The sequence below is a fragment of the Olea europaea genome, unplaced genomic scaffold (genome assembly GCF_002742605.1).
Source record: "Olea europaea var. sylvestris unplaced genomic scaffold, O_europaea_v1 scaffold2209, whole genome shotgun sequence".
Lineage (NCBI taxonomy): Eukaryota > Viridiplantae > Streptophyta > Magnoliopsida > Lamiales > Oleaceae > Olea > Olea europaea.
In genome coordinates this window covers 1-2,702 of record NW_019240113.1, presented here as the reverse complement: position 1 = coordinate 2,702, position 2,702 = coordinate 1, and the positions used below count along the sequence as shown (strand labels likewise).

The 2,702-nt window shown below is 34.5% G+C and overlaps 1 protein-coding gene across 2 annotated transcripts in view; it reads left to right on the top strand.

Annotated features, from left to right (window-relative positions):
* Positions 1-918, top strand: part of LOC111380778 (pentatricopeptide repeat-containing protein At4g02750) — a 4,983-nt gene extending 4,065 nt beyond the window's left edge. Inside the window, exon 3 of one of the 2 annotated variants that reach the window (XM_023004414.1) lies at positions 13-918. In XM_023004414.1, the coding sequence (XP_022860182.1) occupies positions 13-773 (761 nt within the window). In that variant the 3' untranslated portion in view covers positions 774-918. The remainder of the gene's footprint in view (positions 1-12) is intronic. The other variant, XM_023004413.1, reaches the window with a different exon arrangement.
* The last annotated feature ends 1,784 nt before the right edge of the window (positions 919-2,702 follow it).

Sequence of the window (2,702 nt, the reverse complement as noted above, 5' to 3'; positions counted from 1 at the left end):
TGGTAGACAGAGGCAGAGAGTACTTCCACTCCATGAATCATGATTATGGCATATTGGCAAATTCAAAGCACTATACATCCATGATTGATCTACTGGGTCGAGCTGGACGCCTAGATGATGCTCAAAATTTGATGAAAAGTATGCCTTTTGAACCAGATGCAGCAACATGGGGAGCTCTTCTTGGTGCCAGCAGGATTCATGGCAATACCGAGTTAGGAGAAAAGGCTGCTGAAATGATCTTTGCTATGGAACCTTGGAATGCTGGGATGTATGTCCTACTTTCAAACTTATATGCAGCTTCAGGCAGGTGGGCTGATGTTGGTAAGATGAGATTAAAAATGAGGGATACTGGCATTAAAAAAGTACCTGGATACAGCTGGGTTGAGGTTCAAAACAAAATCCATTCATTTTCAGTCGGAGACTCCAACCATCCTGAGAGTGGCAGAATATATGCTTTCTTGGAGGAGATAGATTTACAGATCAAACGTGATGGTTACGTCTCAGCCACAAAATTGGTTTTGCATGATGTAGAGGAAGAGGAGAAACAGCACATGCTCAAGTATCACAGTGAGAAATTAGCCGTCGCTTTTGGGATTATTAAGATTCCAGCTGGGAGACCAATTCGTGTGTTCAAAAACTTGCGGGTTTGTGCAGATTGCCACACAGCAATCAAACACATATCGAAGATTGTTGGAAGAACAATAATCCTGCGTGATCCTAACCGTTTCCACCACTTCAACGGTGGTGCATGTAATTGTGGCGACTATTGGTAACGCAAATTAATTTTAGAATATTAAAATGCCAAATTGTTTACAGTAATGTTGTTCGAGCAACATTTGTTGGAGTTGGGCAGCTATGGGTAGTACAGTGCCGTAAGTTATTTTGACAGGGTATAATGAAAAATGAAACTTGCTATCAGCATCGCACCCTATATTATTATTATTATTATTANAGCAATGATTTTGAGATTGTGATGTGGCTAGACGATGGTGTTTTGGTGACTTTGAGATTGTAAGATTGACAAAGATGGTTTTGTAATTATGTATTGTGGTGGTAATGGGGATAGCGGTGGTGTGGTGGTGGTTTTGAGATTGTGTGGCGACAATGATTGTGGCAGTGACTGTGGTGGTGAGGTGGCTAGCCGTTTATTAGTGTCGATGTTTTGGGGTTGTGGTGTGGATAGAATGAAAGTGATTTTAACAAGTATGCGAGTGTTTGTGACCAAATATTTAAGGTGGAGTGGGGTGGGGTTGGAGTGGGAGTGGTATGGAATGTGATGAAGAGTGTGTATGACCAATTATTTGAAAGTTTATGAATAACTACTTGGTTAATTTGTCATCAATAAATATTATGTGATCGATAAAATTAAATAATTTGTGATCAATAAATAATATGTGACTTAAAAAAGTGAGATTGTAATTAAATTCTTAATTGTGACTAACAATTTGTTAAGATGTTATTAATTGATTTAATAATTTGTGACTGTAAAATAAGTTGTGACTTATAAAATTTGTAATGCGTGATCGAAAAAATACATGATCGATCATTTTAATACGTTGTGATTTGTAAAATTTGTGAAATATGATCGATAAATAATATGTGATCAATTAATTTGATAATTAATGATCGAGAAATAACAAGTGACCATTAATTCGATAATTTATGATCAAGAAAGAAATTGTGACTTAAAAATTTTGTGATTATGACATTTATAATAATGACTAGTATGTAACTGTAATCATAAATTGAATAATTCTGTAAAATTCATATTTTTTATTAATAATTTTTTATTTAATTATTTAATTAATAAAATCTAATTAAGATCTGATTTTTGAAATAATAAACCTAATTTCTTAATTTTGAAATTATATTTTGCAACCACCTTATATATCCCTTTAATATATATGCATATAGAGTAAAAACATGATAAACCATTTAGATCAAAGTTGTCAATTTATTGGATAAAGTAACAAAGCCACTATTATTGCAGTTAAAATTACGATAGAATTATGATTCTTAACCCAAAGTGTAGGAATATTCTATGTGGCCACTTAACTTTTCGGGAATGTAGCAACGGAAGTCCTCAACCTGTCCCTATTGACCAAACAACCTCCACCTCGAAATTCACCGTCGCGTGCACACATCCCCATCTACTTATGCCAAAAAGGTGAATGTCAGTTTAGTTCTTTTTCTAGTTCTCTCTCTCTCTCTTTTCATTTCTTCTTTTTTAATTAAAGCTGAGGGTAAAATTGATTTTTAAAGAAAATGCTGACCTACTAAGTGCTTCCAAAATAAAAGGTTGAGAATGTAAATTCTACTTTTTAATGGTGGAGGACCAAAGTGCAGCATACATGAAAAGGTTGGGGTCATAGGGCAATATATTGGCAGTGTGTGAATAGTGACCCTTGTTCTCTTTTTTATTATATACCAGTTTTTTGCCCGTACGATACACGGTTGTCTTATTTTTTAAGATAATGTTAACGTGTTCAACGTTAAATAGTAATGAAAGATATGTCCATTGATTCAATATAGATTGTTTGGTAGATGAAGGTGGTGTATGTGTGTAAAATTTTAAATTGTATTTAATCAATTACTTTGCTAGCAGAGTTTTGTGCAACATGGAAAAAAACATGTTCTTTATATTCCTCTGACGATAAGTGTGCACATTCCTGAATATGGGCTTCTTGTGGACTAATCACATG